The sequence below is a fragment of the Cyprinodon tularosa genome, unplaced genomic scaffold (genome assembly GCF_016077235.1).
Source record: "Cyprinodon tularosa strain WSP-4 unplaced genomic scaffold, ASM1607723v1 ctg89, whole genome shotgun sequence".
NCBI classification, from domain to species: domain Eukaryota; kingdom Metazoa; phylum Chordata; class Actinopteri; order Cyprinodontiformes; family Cyprinodontidae; genus Cyprinodon; species Cyprinodon tularosa.
This window is the reverse complement of record NW_024039662.1, coordinates 903747-920929: the sequence shown is the minus strand read 5'-3', so window position 1 is coordinate 920929 and position 17183 is coordinate 903747. Positions and strand designations below refer to the sequence as shown.

Sequence of the window (17183 nt, the reverse complement as noted above, 5' to 3'; positions counted from 1 at the left end):
TGTGTTATTACTTTATTCATTTGTTATTTGATTTCATTTTTAGGATTGTTAGGTGTTTATTTCATTTATTGTATTGGGTACTTATTTCATTTTCATTTTTTTTTATATATATATTTTTGTAGTATTCTTTAAGTTTTTTTAAAAGCAAATTTCTATCTATTTGGCCAAGCTTTTCATATTGGTGAATCCTTAAACCAAAAATAAAGGTTACATTTCCTGCAACTTTATCACTTTGGTTTTCTTTTAGGAAGGAGGAGACAACAGTCTCACCTACAATAACTGCAGTGTTGGCTGTCAGCATCTTGTCAGATTGATTCATCTCCATTTTGGTTTTTTTTTTCCTCTGCAGTTGTTACCAGTAAAGTTGTAGGTTTGATGCTTCTGATGGTATGTAGCCAGGAGCAGCTGAGAGTCTCAGATAGAGCTTAAAATCAATATGCAGTTTGGGTGGAGAGCAAATGTAGAAGATGTTGAAAGAAACATTGCAGAAAATACCCGACTCTGGGTTCAGCTTTTCTAGTGTGTAACATCTGGTTTGAAGAGTTTCACTTTCCAGGTTTCTGTTATTTTAACATCACAAAATGTGATGATGGTAATAAGTGAACTGGAGTTTATCTCAGATAAGACTGGAAGTATTTGAGAAATATTTTAGTGATTCCTTGTAGAGATTGTATACTCCAGTTAACGAGTATTTGATTCTGATCCAACTTTAAGGTCAATAATTAATTAATTACGATTTAATCCAAGAAAAATTTTCATCCTAAATGAATTGAAACCTGTTAGCATTAGCCTTAAAGCTCAGCAAAAGTCTGTTTTGTGAAGATGTTTCCAACAGGAGCGAGATGTGCATTTATTAAAGAGTCAGATGGAGGCTGAAGCTCCGGAAGCTTCTGGTGACACGTCCGATTCCTTTCATAGCTGTCTGACCAAGTTAACCCATGTTACAGCTGCTGTTCATCAAGGAAAATAAACCAGCAACGTGTGCCTTAGCATAGCCAAAATGATTAGCTTTTTCCATTTTAGATGTTTAATTATCATTTTGGAGGATCGGTGATTGGCCGATACTTAGATGAGAAACTGATCTTATCTTCCTCTGCATAAATCATTGCTCTAAACATTGATTTATAGGCGAGGGCAGTAATTTCAGACGTTTTTATCGCTATATTTAGCAAGACTGATAGTGTCGGTTGTAAAAAATAAAAAAAAGAAGGTATTGATTAAAACAGATGAGTCTGAATCAGCATGTCAGACTTTTTACAGATCAGAAACCTGCAGTTGCTGCACTAATCCTAATTTTTATGCATTTTTCTTAACAATTTCTTGCCCTTTTGCTCTTCTTTACCAGTAGCTGCTGCTTGCTTTTTGTCACCAGCGTTTAAAAAGAGTATAACTTCTCCAAGATCACCTTTAGGAGTTAAAACTCCAGCTTGCTATAACATCTATAGCATCTGAAGCCAATGTGGGCACGTTTTAGCTCGGCCTCAGATGGCAGCAGGTGGGATTTCCTTAGATCCGACTCCTCTTAACGCCATGAAGGCAGCGTTGGGCCAAGCCCTGTTCTGGTAGGTACCTCCGGATGCCTGCCTGCAGCAGCCTGCCTAATTACCCCCCTGCCCCTCCCCCTCTCTCACCATCTGTTGACCTCATGTCAGCCTGCCTTCCTTGAACCCCCCCACCCCGCCCCGCCCCGCCCCGGTCCTTGCAGCTACTCCCGACTTTTTGGTTCTATTCCTCCTAAAATAGCAGACGGCAGATAGAGGAAAATAAACAAGCCAGGCGCCCTTTTTCAGGTTTGCCTTCGGGTTGAGTTAAGAGAGGAGGACAGAGAGTGGGAGGCTGTGTTTATGAGCGTGTGACTGGATGTCTGTGCTTTTTCTGATCTCTGCCAGCTCAGTCTGAAACCAACGCCTTCCCAGCCTCCTGGACTGGAGCTTGGTGGAAAGTTTGGGGAGTATAAGAGAGCGATGTATTTTTCTTTCTTCTTCCTTTGTTTAGAGCAGTATGGCGATTAGTGATGAGTTTTTTTTTTTTCTGATACACTTCAAGTCATACAGTTTGTGTGAAGAAAGAGGATCAAACTCAGACCCCCACTCCCTTCCCCCACTCCCTAAGAAAATATAAATCACATGGCATATTTTGCTTGTGACTCATTTGGTTCGCTCCTGTTTATTGTATTATTTTACTCCCCTTTCTTTACTTTGGCCATCTTTTTACCCACATTCCTCCCTTCGCCTGTTTTCATCTCCTCCTTCTTTTCTTTTCTTTCTCACCATTCCTTCCCCCATTGCTCCCCCTTTTTCTGCCAACAGATTGATTCCAGATGTTGCTAAACCCCCCCTCCTCTCCCTCCCTGCGTGTGTTTTTCTTTTTTCCATCATAAACTCCTCCTTCTCTTTGCTTTTTCTTCTCTTCTTTTGATTCTTGAACCAACAGACTCTACAATTTGATGGTCTGGGATAATTCTGGTTTTCATTGCTGTGGTGCACCAAAATTCTCTGTCCTTTCTCATTACTAGTGCCTCAAACAAGCCTGTCCGTTATAAGAACAAACATTAAAATACATTTAGTTAACAGTTTTATTCTTTTAAACTCTTTTCTGTGTAGAAATGAACTAAAATGATGCTCCAGATGTTCAGACTCTCTTTTCACTCCAGAAAAGGTTTTGCAAGGCTTCACATCACCGACAGCTCTCTGCTCAATATGAGCCTGCCGGTTATAAATGTAAATGCAGCGCTTCAAGGAGAGGGTTCCCCCTGGGGACGAGGCACGAGGGGAAAATTGGTTCCAGATGAAACAGGAAGTGGAGGGAGAAGACAAAGAGAGGGCTGTTTCAGGCGGGGAAAAGGGAGGACGGGCCCCAAGTCCCGGTACTCCAAGTCTGAGTTTATTACTCATATTAAAGTGGAAAAGACAAAAAAAAATTCTCTTTAATTTTCTTTAAATGTTTATTTTTTAACATCCTACTTATATTTTTTGGCTTCCAGTAATCACACCGTGTCTAGACACCTCTTTATTGGTCTATGCATTGAGGTTACAGCGCCCTGCAAAAGGATTTACACCCCTTTAGCCTTTTCCACATATTTTTCCAATTAAAATGCAGTTATTTTATGGCAGAGCAGAGTAGCCTAAAATTATGAAGAGGGAAAAACTTTGTATAAAATCTGCAGCATGTAGCGTGAAGATATCTTCAGCCCCCCTTTACTCTGAGTTTAATGCAGTCATGAAACGCCTACCTAGTACCGGTAAATAGATTACTGCTGGAGGTTGAATGTCTCCCACTGTTCACAGGGTTTCCGCGGGTCATTAAAAATCATTAAAAGTCATTAAATTATTATTTTTTTTAAATTAACACCTTAATTGGCATTAAAATTCATTAAATTTGCTTATTGTGGCATTTAAAATGCTTTATTAAAAAATGTTTATAAAAACAATTTCGTCAGACATATTTTATCATGATATATTTGCGTGGAACTGCTTCCGGTTGATCGCAACGCTGTATGTTCAGAAAAGAGGCTTGAGTGGGGAAAAAAAGTTAGAGAACGGGGGGGGGTAAAAGGAAAACAAAACAAACAAAAGTGGTTGCTCGTGTCGACTGGTACCTGTTGGTGGCATTAAAATTATTTCTAAGAGCATTAAAAGAGCATTAAAAAGTAGGGATGCATGATATAATCAGCCCCCTATCGGTATCTGAGTTTCTAAACTCTAAAAAAAAAAAAAAAATACTACTTCTTCTTCTTCCTCAAAAATTTATTTTTTACAGACTTAAAAACTTCTAAAGACGAGGGAAAAAATATCGATACATTAAAATATCGTAATATGTTCATATGCTGATATATTGCCATTTAAAAACACCATATCAATCTCTTTTACTAATGAAATATTGCTATATGTCATCGTTATGCTACGAAATCCCCCGAAAATTAACGAAATTTTGCCATATTTTTATATGTTGATATATTGACGCAGTATCGATCTATTTTACTAACAAAATCTAACAAGAATTTGCAAAATATCACGAGAGTTTTAAACAGAACGATGAAATTTCACGAGATTTTGAAAGTAAAATAGATCGATACCGCGTTTTTAAAAATCAATTTGATATCAGCATATGAAAATATATTTGAGTATTATTATTTATATATTATAAGTGTCAGAAATGGATAACAAAATGGCTATTTTCAATGACTACTTATTTTTGTCCAGCTTTAACATCAGTATCGATATCAAGGTTCTAAAACTGTATCCCTAGCTTAAATCCTCTGTTGAGCGTTTGAAAATGGAAACAGGATGTAGCAACAGCAAACGTACAGAGACACATGGTATCTCTGGAGGAGTTGCAGAGATTCTGCATGTAGGTGAAGGAACCTGCTCACAGGATAACTAGCCTGATGCTGAAAACTTCTATCCCATGTAGGGGGGGACATGTAATTAAATGTTTGTTGCAGATAAAACACTGCGGAACCCTCCAAAGCAGTCCCCACTGTGAAGCATAGTGGTGGCAATGTAATGCTGTGGGGATAAGGCTGGTTATAGCTGAGACGAAGAAGGATGAAGCTAAATGGAGTCTAAATTAAAGCTATTCTACAGAGAAAATGGGAAAAATACCTTCTTCCACTTCACCAGCACACACTAAGCTGTCTGCACTGGACTGTTTCACATTCAGATCAAACAACGGGAAGTTTGTGTTTGTAACGAGGCGATGTAGGAAAGCAGCAAAGCCTCCCTCTCTCCCGGTCCCAGTTGCACAGAGAGCTCTTCTGGATTAATAAGCCTTTTCTCTGTCTGTTTATATAAACTTGTGTCTTCACAGCCCTCTGTCTCATACACTTGGCCTTGATTGGCTGGCTGAAAGCAATTAGGAAGCGATTCCCGCAGCGGGCAGCTTCAGGTCAAGGCTAAGAGGTTAACTCTGTTGACGGTCCTCAGAGTCTAAATCAACCTTTTTTTTTCCTTTTCTTTCCCCTTTTTTTCATTCAGGCGGTCTGCAGCACATGGATATAGAAGATTTTCTGATTAAATTTAACAAACGCTAGAGTATATAGTTATTCACAGACACGCACATATTTCTCTCCGTTACCCATCCAGACCTTCCCCCCGCGCCTCGCCTCGCCTCGCCTCTTGCTCAGTCAGACTCACGCCTCAGCTCCTTTTCGAGCGCAGAGACATGAGTCTCACCAGGCGGTCATGTTTTCTCTGCGAGGCATACCAGCAGTCATCTCTCCCTCCCTCCATCTCGCTCTCTTGCTGCTTTTAAACTATCATTTAGTTAACTTTCCATATTGTAGCTCTGAGGCAGACAATGGCTCCTCTTCCCAGGTCAGAAACGGCACAGAGCAGGAAAACAAAAGAGAAGAGAAAGGGTGAGAGAGACAGAAATAATCTAATTAAGAGTAATTATAGAGCAATTAACCACAACAGTGGTTTTCTATGGAGGTCGTTTGGTGAACGACGGCGGTGCCGCTTATTAATGGTCGGTTTCGGCTGCATGAAAGTTCTGGGTCACCAGTCGGACCACTCGCTCACTGTTGATTTAATTTGCTCTTTTGTCTTTGTGCTTCGGGGGGAGTCTCCTTTGCTCTTTCATAAGTTTAGACTTTTAGAGCCTGCAGGAACTTGGAAAAACCTACTTTGATGTTTATGAAAAAGAACTGAATGTGTGTGGTGGATTAGGGCTAAATCATTCAGTGCCAAAGGAATAGATACAAGCTTTAATATAAGCACACACAGTAAGATTTATTTGAATATTCTTCAAAAAAGTTGCAGAAAAACTCCCTCGACAAGCTCCTGATTCGATTGGAGTTGCATGATTCCGCTGGTTCACAGGTTTCATGGATGTTATTCAAAAGGGGAAAGAAAAAAGTGAATGGATTTTGCAGGTTTCCTCATGAGGGAACTTTCTGGAATAAATGCTTATTAGACGAGAATCCTCAAAGCAAATGTGAAGCATGACGGTGGCAGCATCATGGTGAGGGTCTATTCAACTCTCTAAAGGAGCTGAATGATGGTGGAAGATCAGCATTATTTATTAAACCAAACCAACGTGGCTCCAACCTCCAGATCAAGGACAATTCTACACGTCAATCTATTTATTTCCTTAAGAAGTTTGTTTTATAATGATTAAACCCTAGAAAAAGAACAGCAATGTTAAACTAAACGCTGAAACAATAGATAAATGTGTAAAGAATTTGTTTCATGTTATGATTAAAGTGTCTTCTTTATTTGTCGGTCTGAATGCATTGTGGGATTGTATTTGCCTTTAAGCACATTTCAGAGTTTTACTCCGTCACACTGCTCCCGCTTATCTGCAGAAGCCTAGCAACTTAACGCCGCTCTCCTCCCTCCTGTTGTCTCTTTCAGAACAACGAGCCTTTAAACCCCGGTTTCCATGGATATGCACCTCACAGTCAGGTAAGAGCTTATTACTTGCTTGCAAACCTCCCCAACCACCGATAAACGTAAAGAGAATCCTTGACTCCGACCGAACGACGTCGGCTTCATCATTCGGCTTTTATATTTTTGAAGGCTGGAAAAAAGGCAGAACAGACATTGTGTCTTGTGCAGTAACGTGTAAACGGCTTTGTCAGTGGATGCAGAAGGTTCCTCTAAAAATACATCCGTGGGTGTTTATCCTTACGGTGCTGCAAAGAAGCATTTACAAATTTTCAGATTTATTGTTTTTTTTATCTCACTTAAACGTTTCAGATCATAAAACAAATATGATAATTAGATGCAAACAGGAGAAAGCCATCAAATATACCTTTTTTTCAATTCAAAACTACTGGTAACAATAATTTTATTTGTGCGTTTTGATTAATTACCCAGATTTGTAAAAGCAGGTTCTTAATAGAGCCTGTATGACAGCATGAAGTAGGCTAAAAGATCCCCAAAAGAATCAAACCTAAATAAATCCAGAAGCAGATGAGATAAAAAGAAAATAATGCATCAGCCGGGAAAGGGCTGCAGTCGAACCCATACTTTTTGATGCCAACTGACTTAAACTTTATAAACACCAAAGGGAAATAAAAAAAGTATTTTTGAATTGAGTACATGGAGGTGTTACCCACAAATGGAGATAACATGGAACACCCCGAAATTACTTCCAGAAGGTCACAGCAGAACGCAGAAAAAAAAAATTGCTGCAGTTTTTATCTTTCAGCAAGGAAGAAGAAAAATGGCCTCAGTATGAGAATCCCTAATGAAAACCTCTGCAGCAAAAAAGGAAAGTCTTTACATTTCCTAAACTGTGATGATAATCCTCAAGAACCTTTAATAGAGGCTTCTAGACTAAAGGAAAAAAGTGGAAGGCGTCCATGCCCTTTCTGAAACCACTGATTATTTTCATCAGTTAAACCCAGCCCTGATATGTGCTGCTGATGTATCAGTTTATTTTTTGGGGTCCAATTCCTCGGTTTCCTATGGTTTTCTCTTCCTCTATTTACTCGATTTAGATGACACCAAGATAACAATTCTTACACAAGTCATAATTTAAACAGAATTATTAACAAATGAAATAAATCATATTAGCTATTGATAGGAAATGGATAGGACAATGCATGTGCCTCATGTGATGAGACAATGCAAGGCTGCTGAATGCACCAATGAATAAGCCAATGCATGCATGTATCGCAAATATTATAAAGCGCTAATATTTGCTGCAAATATCAGCCGGCTGAAGTATCATTCTGTCTCCAAAACAAAGCCATTTAACTACAGATATACATATACTGTATGACAAGGCAGAGGTAGGATGACAGGCTGGTTTTTCCCTGCTGCTGCAGGAGATCAAACCTTATTATTAGATTTTTTTTAAACTATAATTTACAGTAACTATCTAGGATTTTAACTTTGTTTAAATCCATCTGCTTCCTCTATGTTTTATTTGAACCCTGGTTTATCTTAAAGTTCTGTATAAAATAAAAACTGTTCAACTGCTAGATTGACCTATACAGATTATTATTTTAAGGCAGATACAGTTATCTGCCTTAGTCTAACCAATCCTCAATATGTGTGGCCAATTTTTGAATACAATATTACTTTTTCTTCTCTTTAAAGTGATAAATAGATGTTGACAAATGTCAGAAAAGCTTCTATTTAAAGAAAAAGTACTAATTATTAACAAAAAATATTAACTTTGGATACCAAATGTAGGAGTGATTCGCTTCATGGGATCTTATGAATTACAGAAATGTATCAGCCAATACCTATACGAGAAAATGAATACAAATATCGGTCAAAGATATCGGCCAGCAGATGTATCGGTCTATCTCTAGTTCTTATTAATGATGGAACCACAGCATTTGAGCTGTAGTGGATCGTCTACCTAGAGATCAGTTTATAAGTTGATGAGGTAAAGGTCAGAGGCCTTTGGGTTACAGGAAATGAAGGTTTAAGAACTAGGCGGTTCAAATCTGGGCCAAAGTTTGATTGAGGGCTGGGCTTGACCTTAAGGAGGCCGTTCTTGGTTGGAAAAAGATGAAAACATTAACTCCATTTTTATTCCCTCATCATCTCCATCTGATAAAGAAATAAGTTTTAGGATCTGAAACTTTAGTGCAACAAGAAGAGAGAAAATGGAAATCTGTCAAGGGGAAAATGTTTTTAACACTGTTCAAAAACTGGATTTGATTATTCCAGTCTGATTTGTTTTAAGGGAATAAATAAACCCTAATTCTCGCTGAGCGTTCCGTCCAGCCGTCGCCTCCATCCGGGCTCTCCCACCAGCCGGATCGGAGAAGAACCCGGACGGTTGTGATGTTTGGGAGTTCATACGTTTTGCCCCCTGAGAAGCTCTGAATGGAAGCAGAGCAGCTTGTGACTAAGCTTCCCTTTCAAACTCTCGATCCTCGGAAAGTGGGGTGAAATCATCCTATCACCCGCTTCGAGCAGACCTCCGCACGCGGGGGCCTTTTCACACAGCAGTTGCAGTCCTTTCACTCTTCAGCTCCTCTCATCCTTTCATCGTTCCCTCTGTCTCTCTCTCTCTCTCTCCACACATATTGCTCTCGGTAATCACTGCCTTATGTGTGCAGAAGGGAGGAAGAGGAGCGAGTGTTCTGTTATCTGCCTTGCAGCAGCAGAGCACACTGAGCGGCTCAAACCGTCCCAGGACTTGTGTGTGTTTGTTGAAAGGGTGTGCGCCGTTTTCCTAATGTGAATTTGAAAGCTGGAATATATGAATCTTTGTCCTTGGATCCTTGTCTGCAGCTCTCTGGCAATGCCACAGGAGGGGGGTGTTGGTCTGTGTGCTTAGTGCCCCCCCAGCCTCCCTCCTCTCCACACAAGATGGAAGATTCTCCCAACCCTACCTCTGCTTTCCATATTCTACCCTCCTCCTCTCACCTCTTCTTTTTTAACAGTACTGGTTCTAAAATGTGAGCTTTAGAAATCTGTTTTGTTTAGATTGCGTTTTTCCTGTCCCTACTAGCCCACAATTTAGGTATTCTAAGTCGGATGCTCACTTGACAGAGAGATTATAGGCATATAAAAACAAAAATGGTTTGAGACAGAGCTGGAAGAGACAGATGAGTGTTCAGGATGGCTTGGCTGAAGGCCGCAGAATGCTTCAGGCATATGGTGCTTTTACAAATGCCTTCACACTAATCTTTTAATATTTGCATCCAGCAACCAGTGTTTTGTTTTTCCAGAAATGATTGAGATTAAATCGAACAAGAAATACTTAGGGGAATTGCGGCCTAGGGGTTAGGGCATTGTGCTTGGCTCCAAGAGGTTCAGAGTTCAAGCCCCACTCCCACAGACTGCCACTCTGGGTCCCTGAGCAAGACCCTTAACCCCACACTGCTCCCCGGGCGCTGCACAATGGTAGCCAACTTAACCAGAAATCTTTCAAAGACCAGAAAAGATTTGAGATTGGGATAAAAATTCACCTTCCACCAGAATGGCGGATATTTGAAAGCAGATCTAAACTAAAAAGGGTTAAATTAAAATGTAATGTCAGAACGTCCAGTAAAAGTTTGTTGGGTTTGATGTAGGGCTGAAGCAATTAATCGGATTAATAGAGTATTGAAATAATTCAGTTATCAAATAATTGTCAAATACAGTACATAAACTGTAAAATATGCCTTCAGCTGATAGGGCAACCCTATTTGAGCTGCATCAAAATTGTAAAAAAAAAAATTTCATTTAAAAAATATTGCCTGACAATATTCTCTATCCAGAACTCCTCAAGTTTCACCTGGTTTCATTTCGTAAAAAGTATTTTTTTAAGGAACCGTTAGTGATCCAATTATTAATTGAAAAAATTATTGACAGATGCATTTACAATAATTGTTATTTGCAGCCCTAAATTGATGGTTTCCTATCACACAAAAGTGGTTTTGTGAAGAAGAAAAGACCAAGAATATCAGTAAAGCTGGTGGAGATTCCCCAAAGGGCTGCAAATGTAACGGCAGCAGAAGGTGGTTTATAAAGTAAAGACTAAAGGGGGATGAGTACAAATCCACACCACATGTATCAGACACTTTATTGTAAAAACTATTTTATTCTATTTGTCTTATACATAATAAGCACATTTAGGTTGGTGGTTGTTGAGTGCTAAAATGTGAAAAGTTACAGACAAATCCCAAGAGGATAATTTGCTTGCAAAACAAGTAGCTGTTCTTCCTCCACACCTCGGCCAATCTGCAGCACGTTCTGACTCAGTAAGTCATCTTTTGCATTCAGAACCAGCACACAGGTCTGGATTTGCTTTGTAGATGATTTATAAAGTAATTCCTGCTGATATATTCTACCCTCCAGCTCACTAGCTGCCGGTTATCATGCAAATGGAGTTAGCCAAGCCTAGCTTTGGAAGATTGGTGCGCTCAAACGGTGGCAGTACATTTGTCTTCACGGAGCTTCTATCCTATTATATTTATGCATTTTTTTGCTGCCTGTAGGTCTGAGTTTGTTAATATAATTGTGTTAAACGGTAACAAGCTTCTGGGGATCCCTGCATTTTACAATTTTAAGTCATTACATCCCCCTTAAAGATTTGTTCTGTTTTTCTTATACGTTATACGTTTCAGATCACTGAACAAACTTAATAACAAAGATATTGATTTGCTGAAAGAAAAAAAAAAAACCTTTTCAAATGGATCAAGGCCATCCAAACCAACCAAAATAAAGAAATTAATCTCCAGGCCTGTTTACTGGTTTTACCAGGTTAATTAAGCAGATTTAATTAAGATTAAATAATCTTATTAGGCTCATTTCAAAGGATTTATCGGTACTACTACTTTAAAAAAGACATTTTATTGATTCAGTACTTCATCAATACCCCTATAGATTCCTTTTTATTTAGTTTTATCAAAATGGAAAGAAATCAAATAATGTACTGACTGGACTTATTTTTTTTTATGATTTAGAGCAAAACCATTTAAAATAAAATTAGTATTTTGTAAAGAATGAAAAGCTAAAAACATTATAAAAATAACTTTATAAACAAAAGGATTAAACAATATCTTTTAAATATGCCGCATATTGAGAAAGGAATGCCAACTTTGGCAGGAGAAAATGATTAAAAACACTCTAAGAAGCTAAAACTAAAACAAACCTTTATAAAATTTTAAGTATATATGAAAATATTAACTGATTTCAAACTACATATATAAGTTTTATGTTATATAACATAACCAAATGATGGCAGAGGCAGACACAGTGGATGAAGGGAATAAATGACTGACTGTGTGAATCAATAACAGGGATGAATCTATTTAAATGCAACACAAGAGAGGAAAAGAAAATATGTTAAATACTGTTAACATCATATTTACATCCTGGTTTGAAATCTAGGTCAGTATCAGTGGAAGCTTTGCTCATGTGTGACTCATTTCATTATAGAAACAGACTGGAGTCGGTGTCTGCTCTGACTGCAGGCAGAGATTGCTGCACAACAAGGCTGCTCAGATCAGCTGCCTTCCAGTGCTGTTGAAGTGGGAGGGGCTAACAGCAGCAATCTCTGCTTGCTGAAGATGATGAACTCAGAGGGAACGACACTTTCACTTCTTGTTGACAAAGTCACAGAATAACTCACTAGATTTGCCGCCAGTCACTTCAATTCAATTTAGTTTATTTATGTAGCGCCAATTCACAACGCTGAGTTAAAAACACAACAAAAACAAAAAAAAGCTTCTAAGTCTGAAAATTTGCTAAATTGGCAACAGGGTTGGATGAGAGTAAATTAGTCGCATTTGTGATAGCAGAACTTTACCCCCTCATTGTAGGAGATGGTTGTCAACACTGGGAGTGTTTCTGTAAAAAGTAAATGTGGAACAGTAAAAAAAAGAACCAATAGGACTGAAGCTAATAACTGGTTGCAGTAATTCAACTTCATTGATCTCACATTGGAGAAATGTACCTCTGCATTTAACCCATCTCCTTGGGGAGCAGTGCGGGATGCCCAGGGAACAGTGCAGGGTCTTGCTCACAGACCCAGAGTGGCAGTCAGTGGGAGTGGGGCTCGAACTCAGAACCTCAGGATTCCAAGCTCTATGGCCTAACCACTAGGCCACCAATCCCCTCAGGGTTCCTCCATAGTTGCATTCAGGTCCAAACATCTATTTTGTAAGGCAAGCCATTTAGATCCAGAAATGGAAAACCAGACCATTAAACTACCGACACCATGCCTGGCTTTCAAGGTGTAGATGTTGGTCTGGGTTCTTATATAACCTCCTCAATGAGATGTCAGTTTTAAGGAGCTCCCATTTTGGGGAAGGTTTACTACTCTTCTGTGTCTGGTACACTTTAACCCTTAGAGGTCACCTTTCTTTAAACTAATGAATGTGGAGGAATTTGTTTTCTTCTGGTTTTGGATTTCTTTTTCTATCTGGGCATGGTGATTGTGCTTTAAGAGATATTTAATCATACTTCTAGTTGTCTGTCGGGTACTTTTCTAGTGTTTTTCCTTTTAGATATTTTCAGTTTTGTAAATAGTCTTAATGAACTGGGAGCAACTTACTAAAAATGGTGGTTAATTATAGTCGGTTTAATGTAGGGCAGAGCGATATCATTCCAAAATCTGCATTTTTTTTTTTTTTTTTTTTTTTTAAAGACAGAAATTACTGTTTAATACTCATTTTTCTATTGATTGTATCAAACAATAATCTGGTTAATCAGTTATAAGTTTATTTTCAAGAACAAAAATGATGGAGCACAGTTCAAGGAGCACATCAGATTTTCTAAGGATTCAATTTTAATAAACTACAAGTTCAGATTAATCAATCCAATTAGTTTATCACCCAGCCTGAATTTAATATTTAACAAGGTGGAGCATTTCCTTCTTGCCGTAGGTTGGTATGGATAAATTCTTTTCCTATATTAAATCCTTATTATATCCTTATTAAATCCTTATTATAAAACTGCATTTTCAGGGTTATTTTTGTCCAATATTACAATCAGAATAGAAGTGAAATCAGTTTTGATCAATGCCTGTTTGATCAATCCCTCTTTGATTTGGTTAGTTGGTGGCTGTCGGATGGGTTTAGCTGTCGTTGCCCCATCAAAGCTGCGCCAGCCTGAATCCAATCACAGCACATCTGTGTGTACATTGTATGCATGTGTTTATTGCTGCGTCCAGGCTGTGGACTTAATCCAGGGATCATCCCCCATTCATCCCCTCATCCTCCTCACTTACAGCCCTAATCCTGTCATCCCTACCCTCTTTTTTTTCCACCCAGCCCTTTATCCATTTATCTCCCTATCCCGTTATCTCTGTCGCATCCACAGCACCTCTGCTCCAGTCCAGCTAGCCTTTTTTCCCCCCACTCTACCCCTTCAGCACCACATATCTTTTCCTTCCCTTTCATCCCTTCATCCCTCTGGACCCAGTTTCTAGCCAGACTCAGCAGATGTCTGAATGCTTGGCATCAGGGCTTTTTTTTCCGCAGAGTTCAGTCCCTCCCATATGAAAATGCAGTGCAAGGAACTGCACCCCCGTCTCTGCAAATTAAGCGCCTCCTAACAATGCAGTGTTGGAAAGTGGCGGAACTGAGCCAGAAGGGGGGAAAAAGGCGCAATGCAGCGAAATACAGATTCATGTTCAGCTTGAAGCTCCAGGTTCTGGAATTGGAGCTCAGTTGGACAGCTGCAGGGGAGAGAGAGAGACAACGATCTAGGAGCCTACCCACGCAGCTAGCTACTTTACTGGCCTACCTACCACTGCTTTTTGCAGCTGACAGCCTGCCATGCAATAAATAAATCATCAAAAAAAGCTGCAATGCAGTGGGGGTCGCCTTCTGTACTCTCAGGCAGCCAATGCGTGGATGGAAGGCAACATCTTCTTCCTTTCGTGTTTCTTCTCCCCGCAGAGGCTTGACGAAGCACCAAAAACAGCTTTCTGACTCCAACGGGAGACAGGGTTAGGTGGCTACATGGAGGGATGGATGCCTTGATGGACAGGAAGCACTGAGAAAGGGAGGGAAAGTTTTTAAAAGAGGGGCGGGAACAAGAGGAAGCAGGGGGGAGCAGCAAGACGTGTAATGCGAGCATGTGAATGACAGCCTCGGAGCAAAGAGGAAAGAGAGAGGAGGAGAGAAGAGACTCAAGCTGGCAGGAGGAGAGAGACGGAAAGGCCCAAGGGGGATCAGAGCGGCAGGGCCGCCGGGACGAGGAGAGGTTGAGAGTGACAGGCAGACAGCTTTTGTGTCGAAGAAGTGGGAAGAAGGGGCGCCGGCTAAGAGAAGGCGAGCAAGGGAACGAGGGAGAATTTAAACGTGTGAGACAGACGTGGACTGGAGCCATCTTCAGCTCATGGTCCTGGGGCACAGGCGTAGAAGAGGTGGAGGAATAGGGGGAGGAGAAGAGACCGGGATAGTGGAGAGCTGGTCAGCAGTTGTTCCTCTAGATCAGACCATGATGGGACTGTACTACCCAGCTCTGCTCCCGGTAAGTTCACTTGTTCAGCAGCTGTTTGTATAAACTACCTCATGCACGTGTCAGTCGATGCAAGACGGAGCTGCAGAAACGGTAGCAGTTTTTTCTTATGAGTTTTGTTTGGCTTTGTGTTGAAGTAACTGATGCGCCATTGATGGTACTGCCCTGTTAGGTTTGGCTGTATCTTGGCCCAGGTGAGGCCTCTGTCAGTTGGCAGAGTTTCAGACCGGCAGCAGGGCTTGTTCCTGCAGCTCTGCTCATCTCTGCTTGTATAAAACTCTGCAACCAATAATTACCAATTGTATGGCTTGTTTTGATAGTTCAAGATGCTAAATTCAAAATTTTGTGACCTGTTTCTGATCTCTGCTTTTCGGAAAGATTTGACTGTCTCGAAAGATTTTTACTGATTCTGGTTTATATGTAAAGACATACCGATGGTATTTAATATTCACTAGCTTTCCTGTCATATAGTATTTATATTGGACAGTCGCAGGTAAATATAGCTTTTACTTTAAAAATTGCATACAAAATAATTAAGAAACTCAAATTTCAAACTACTCTTAGCATCGCTTACTGGTACTTAATGTAGCCAAATCTGCTAGCAACTCTAAAACATACATTTTAGTTATGTATATTTTATCTTCCTCCTGTCCTTTACCTAATTGCAATTTCTAAAAGGCTTCAAGTGTTTTAAAATCTAGTTTAAAGTGTTTCGTCATGTAGCCTTCTTGTTATCTCCTTAAAGTCTCGCTCTCTCTTGGTCTCTTGCTGGATACGACTGCTGGAATTTCGTGTTGAATGCAATCGTCTAGTAAATAGGTTATTCCTTATTTCCCTCGCTTGATTTAGTCTCGCCTTACTGATATAGAAAGTTCCTTTGAGTGTCGACACGACCTGGACTGGCTGTGAAGTTTCCGACAGTTATTCACCTATCGGCGCAGACGTTTCGCAGGTTCTTATATATGTGAATAGCAAAGGGATAATACAGAACGTTATTGTAGTCTATTTAGATTGCATTCTAGCTTCTGAAAGTCTGAAAGCAACAACTATGGGGGGAAAAAAAGATAAACAAGTCTTAGCATTTCTGGTTTCGCCTCACTAAGACCAAGGTTCTAAGCTCAACCTGTCAGCAGCTGGTATGGTGCATTCACTGATTGGAAAACTGTCTGATTTGTGAGTTTCACCACTGGTCAGACGGAAATAATGGTGGAGGCAAAAACTGTATATTTGCATTAAGCTTAAAGAGTACAAAATGTATATCTTTATTTTAAAACCGAGACTTTAGATTGTAGTTTCTAATGCAGTTGATGTGTGCTGGGGTGTCGGCAGCATATGGTGGGTGTGCTTGTGCTACTTTATCTTAGAGACAGCCTGAGGATGAGAGCTGCTCTCTCGCTCTGTTCAAGCACGCCTCGCTCTCTGCTCACGGTGTCCTCCGGGCCCGAGGGCAGCTGTTGGGCTCGGATCGGGTCGGGATGGTTAAAAGGGGAATGCACACAGATGCAAGGTAGCAAGTGCTGAAGCCACATGTGTAGACATGCTGACTGCACACAGTGTCACGTTGCTTTTGGAACACGTGTTGGTGTGTGTGCGTGCCGCATCATGTCGTGCAGAGAAGATAGAGAAGTTTTTGTCCAGTGTTTTTTACTGTGTCATCCAAGCTGTCCATGGTGCTCAAACTTCACCTGTTGACTGGATTGAAAGAGGCAGGTGGTGTCATTGCTCACAATTGCATCTTCTAGACAACTTCACTACCATTTTTCTCTTTTCTTACTAGTCCACAACACCTTTAGTATGTTGGCATACAAGAAGACTTCAAAATTCTCACATGCATCTGTCATTACGTTATTTATCCATTTCCTGTAAAGATGCATCCCTTTCTGAATTATGGGAAATCTGAGCAGTGGTTTGATTAGAGCTTTGATTTGATGATGCGAGTTTAACTGATTTTTAATGCTCTTTAGAAATGCCCATTAACGGTATTGCTGTTGAAAGAAACATCTTCAAACTGTTTGACAGAACTTCTGCTGCAGAATCATGTTTTCCCGAGGCTGGAAACAGATCTAGCTGCATTAAAATGCCACCATAATTGACTTCCATGTTTTTAAAGCTGTCAGATAACCTACAACCTCTCAGAGATAAATGCATTTTCTTGATAGTTCAGCCTAGAATGATTTATATCCCTGGAACATTTGACTTTTGAAGTGATGTTTTGATTTTCACCAAAATTTTGATCAGTGTTTTTTTTTGACAGCCATCTTAGATTTAATATTCAAGAAAAAAACTAGGGCTAGGGCTTAGTCTCAGGCCCATTTT

At 39.9% G+C, this 17183-nt stretch overlaps 1 protein-coding gene across 5 annotated transcripts in view; it reads left to right on the top strand.

Moving 5' to 3' along the window:
- Positions 1–17183, top strand: part of LOC119775691 (RNA binding protein fox-1 homolog 2-like) — a 76471-nt gene that overhangs the window by 10423 nt on the left and 48865 nt on the right. For 4 of the 5 annotated variants that reach the window (XR_005279687.1, XM_038273753.1, XM_038273752.1 and 1 more), the window contains exon 2: positions 6357–6407. Coding sequence is in view for 4 of the 5 variants with exons in the window: in XM_038273753.1 (XP_038129681.1) it covers positions 6357–6407 (51 nt within the window). In the remaining variant the exon portion in view is untranslated. Of the gene's footprint in view, positions 1–6356; positions 6408–14476; positions 14880–17183 lie in introns of those variants that run through there. The other variant, XM_038273754.1, reaches the window with a different exon arrangement.